Source organism: Trachymyrmex cornetzi, unplaced genomic scaffold (assembly GCF_001594075.2).
Source record: "Trachymyrmex cornetzi isolate Tcor2-1 unplaced genomic scaffold, Tcor1.1 scaffold983, whole genome shotgun sequence".
NCBI classification, from domain to species: Eukaryota; Metazoa; Arthropoda; class Insecta; order Hymenoptera; family Formicidae; genus Trachymyrmex; species Trachymyrmex cornetzi.
Genome location: NW_017300337.1, coordinates 210,439 through 215,197, shown reverse-complemented (window position 1 = coordinate 215,197; position 4,759 = coordinate 210,439). Strand labels below are relative to the sequence as shown.

Here is a 4,759-nt window from a genome sequence, read left to right as displayed (position 1 = left end):
AAGGTTGATATGCGGATTAAATAGTATATTTGATCTTTGGAAAAATTATCGCTTAATACACTCAGCGCTGACTCCTATAGCCTTTATATTAGATTAAAATTATTAATTTCTTTTATAAATGATAATATTATCCAAATTCTTAAAAATTATAAAGCAATCATATATTATACTTAATTGAAATAATAATCTTAATTAAAAAAATCTTATTAAAAAGTACCTATCAAAACAAAACTATCGCTTAAAACAATAACATGATGAGTAAGTAACATACATTAAAATAAATATATATATTAAAATTAGATCTATAAATTAAAAGAAGAGCCCATGAGAGCCAACATTAGACTTCGTGTGTAAAAAGTATATTAATAAAATAAGGTTATAAATGTTTCGACCCTTGATTTGGGTCCTCTTCAATATAGTACTAACAAGTTAACAAAAAATAATTATTTCATTTTATAATAAACCTATAAAATTGTCAAAATAAATAAATATGGAACGTTGTCAAACCAAAAAGCATAAATCTAATGTCCAAAGATAAAAAATCAATAAACGTCTTTAGTATTTGGCAGAATACTTAAAACCTGCATCACTCAGTGCTTCATTTTTTCCTACAGGACTGCTTCTTGCATGCTACAATGTTGGCGATCTTACTAACTGCTGGAAATTGTGTGGCTTACAGGCTATGTTGCTAGTTGATCTGCTCAATTTTCATAATAGGCCAGGTGTTATTTTTCTTACATGATTTTGTGCTGGCTCGTGAGAGTTAATCAGAACGCAATCATAAGTCATGTGATTATAGTATTCTCTTCGCAATAATTAAAAACAATGTAATCATCACTTTTGCGATAATATATCATAGTAATTATTTACTCTATATTTACTTATTTGAATACTTCTGCTGAGTGTCTTCTATCAACCAAATTCCAGCTCCTCAGCCAGCACAAAAACTCGTACCGTCTGAATTCAAACTAGCAATACAGCCAGCAGTACTGCCAACACCATTACCAACACGGCAGCAAACACGCAGAAAATCCTGCAGAAAAGGAAGCATCGTGTGTCGTAGACTTAAATCATAAATCGGAAATTAAACTGAAATGTTAAACAATCGCCATAAAACTATCATACTTTAATAGAAAATTAATTAAAAACTTACATTAATAATATAATAACGACGAAGTGACAAAGCAAAGCGTAATTAAATAAAACAAATAAAAATTGTGTGTAATAAGTTAATAGTGTACTTCTAAGTTACACAATTTACTGTGCAAACCAAATAAGTACCTGTAAAAATAAAGATAAGCAAACCAAATAAGGGGACAAATAAGTAAAATCTGTCCCTTTTTAAAAAATAATGTAATTACCTTCTCTAATTGATGTGCACCATCTGGCAAATAATCACCTGGTATACTTTGAATACTGTGTAAATTAGGCATTGTTGGTTCTAATCGATCAACAAGTAAATTGTATATAGCTGATACATGATCAAAAGTATTTCCTTTAATGGCTTGTAATAACGTATCTGTGCTAAGTCCAGGCAATCTTAACATATTTTCTATTACTAATTGATTTAATGGTGGTGGCACGCTTACTTCAGGATTACATCTGAAAATGTAAATAGACAAAATAAAAAAGATATATATATTAAAATATAATAAAGACAAAATCCTTGAATATAAACATTCCCTTTTCAATACAATTAACAAATTGATTATTATTGTATTGAAAAAATACATATTTAAATTCTTTTCAAATTGTAAAAAAATTTTTCTAAATTTTTATTTTTCATGAAAAGTATGTACATGGATACGTGCGTACGTGCATGTGTACATGTGAAGTTTGTGAACATACATGTATCTTCTGCTAAAAAGTTGAATACAAACGATTTAGTACAGTTAATATTAGATTTATTTTTGGTAAATATACCGATAGAGAGAGCCTGTTCCGATGATCTTGACCTTGACATATGTTATTATGGGTATTTTCAGGGCAATAATGACAATGCGGGACGTACCACTTAATATTTATTAATACTGTTAACTGACGAAGATGTACAGAGTAACGGATAGTTTCAAATAAGATACAAAAGATAGGAGAAAAACAACGGGCGCACGCTGCTACATCAGTAGTGCCAATCTACAGTAACTAAAATCACTACGCTGAACATCACATTTCCTCCCCGACAAAATAAGGAAATACTTAAAATAATTTATATCCTAACCCTTACTTATAAATTAAGTTTCTCAACTTGTTTAATCTTCCTTTTAGGAAACATCTCTTACGCTAACAACAGTCTTTACTTCTTCTCGGTCTATATCGCTATATCGTTTATCTTCACTCTCCGATTCTTTAACAAATTCTAACATCTTCGAAATTTCCTTTCCTTTGTTCTCTTCTTTATTCTGTTTTAAATAAATTTCCTCCTTCTTATAAAATCTCCTGCCTTCACAATCCGCTCTACATGTCTTTTCCATGTTAACCCTTCTTCGTCTAGAGTTTCACATAAATATTCTAGCTTCTAACTTATCTTTAATAACAGTTTTACGCCACATCGGCTTCGCTGGATACTTGTAATCTTTTACATACACAACTCCTACGTCAAACTGAATTTCTCGGTTTCCTTTGAAATATTGCACCTGCTTCTCCCTAGCCTTCTCCCTCTCAGGCCTTATCAACAAACTTAATCTAGTCCTTACTTCGCGCCCAAACATTAATTTAGCTGAACTTTCTCCAACGCTGGTATGCGGTGCGTTCCTATATGAAGCTAGACATCTATTAATTAAGGTTGTAGTTACGCTTAACAACGCATTTTGCTTATTCACTAACGCTCTTAACAATCCTCGCTAAAAATTACCTACCGCATTTTCCGCTAACCCATTGGTAAATATAGAGCCGATGTTCTGTGGTTAATACCGTTATTCTTACAAAAGTTTGCGAAATCCTCCGATACAAATTGTCTATTATTATCCGAAAATATCATATGAGGAAGACCAAAACGAGCAAAATATTCTTTTAGCTTTTCAATAGTTCCTTCTGCGCTCATACTAGACATCTCAAATACTTCTGGCCACTTAGTAAATGCATCAATAACAATTAAATACGTTTTATCTTTAAAAGGTCCTGTAAAATCTATATGAACTCTATCGAAAGGAAATTCTGAAAATTTGATTAATGGTGATTTACTAGGATTACTTGTAGTAGCTCTACAAGCTTTACACTCCTTAACATAACTTTCTATCTCTTTATCAATCTTAGGTCACCAAAAGTATTACCTAGCCACCGCCTTCATTTTGGCTATACCTAAATGAGCTCCGTGTAGCTCTTCTAACAGAGCTTTCCTAAATTTAGACGGTACAATTATTATGTCTCTACATTAACATTTTCCCTTCTATACTGATTTCACTAATCTTACTAGCATACTTTTACCTCTTCACCATTTCCGGCCATCCATCTCTTACATACAAATAAACTTTGCTTAATATTTTATCTCTTCTTAACTCTTTCCTAATCTGCACTGCGTCAATAGATGTGCGCTCGGCCGTAATAAAATAAAAATAATCCTTTACTTCTACTTCTTTAACTTTACTTGCTCTAGGTAATCTTGACAAAAGCCATCAGGTCCTCCATTGTTAGTGCCTTTAATATGTTCGAACTTGTATCGGAAGCCACTTAAAAATAAGGCTCAGCTTTGCAGCCTACCTGCCGCCATTTGTGGAATGCCTTTATAATCTCCAAATAAGGCCATTATCCGAACTTATAATCCGAACACAAAATGAACTCGTTATCTATCAAATACTGGTAAAATTTACTCACGGCCCAATAAATAGCCAATGCTTCTTTGTGTATACCTGAGTAGTTCTTTTCTGCTTCGTGAAGAATCCTAGACGCGAATGCAACAGGCCTTTCTGTATTATCTGGCAAAATATGCAACAATATAGCTCCAATGCCCACCTCTAACGCATCGCAGACTAGTTCTAAGTTCCAATCCTTATTAAAATAAATTAAATTTCTTTCTGAAACGAGTGTTCGCTTTTAATACTTTTAAATGCTTCATCACACTGTCGCGTCCATTTAAATACTTTACTACAATACTTTACTAAGCTCATACAAGGGTGTTAATACTTGCGACAATTTTGATACAAATTTACCATAATAATTGACCATGCCAATAAAAGCCTTCACTTCCATTACACTTTTGGGTTTCAGTGCTTCTATCATGGCTGCTACCTTTTCGGGATCCTTATGCAATCCTTCCTTATTTATGATATGTCCCAAGTACTTAATCTCAGGTTGAAAAAATACTGACTTTTTTAAATTAAACTTGAATCCTGCTTCTGAAAGACGCCTAAATACTTCTTCCAAATTTTTTAAATGCTCCTCTTTGTTAGTACCTCTAACCACACACACACACGCGCGCGCGCGCGCGCGCGCACACGCACAATGTCGTCTATAAAATTAATTACATTTTTAATACCTTGTAAAACCTTTTCAATGGTCCACTAAAAAATTGCAAACGCTGGTTTGGTTCCGAAGAATAACCTCTTAAGCAAATAAAAAAAAAACCCTTATGAGTACTCCAAGCAAGTAGCTTACTAATTTCCTCAGTAACCTCCAACTGATTATACGTTGCTGTAAGATCTAATTTAGTAAACAATTCTCCGCCGCTTAAGGGGATGCTAAACCGATTACCCAACTCAATCAAGATCGATAGTACAGACTTTTTTAATTCCAATTTCGATAATAGTGGCGACATCTTTGATTT

General features: G+C 32.8%; 1 protein-coding gene across 3 annotated transcripts in view; it reads right to left on the bottom strand.

The window, feature by feature from the left end:
• The window catches only part of LOC108770023 (serine/threonine-protein kinase SIK3), a 122,031-nt gene that overhangs the window by 50,417 nt on the left and 66,855 nt on the right, over positions 1-4,759 (bottom strand). For all 3 annotated transcript variants that reach the window (XM_018521311.1, XM_018521313.1, XM_018521314.1), the window contains exon 6: positions 1,362-1,602. In XM_018521311.1, coding sequence (XP_018376813.1) covers positions 1,362-1,602 — 241 coding nt within the window. The remainder of the gene's footprint in view (positions 1-1,361; positions 1,603-4,759) is intronic.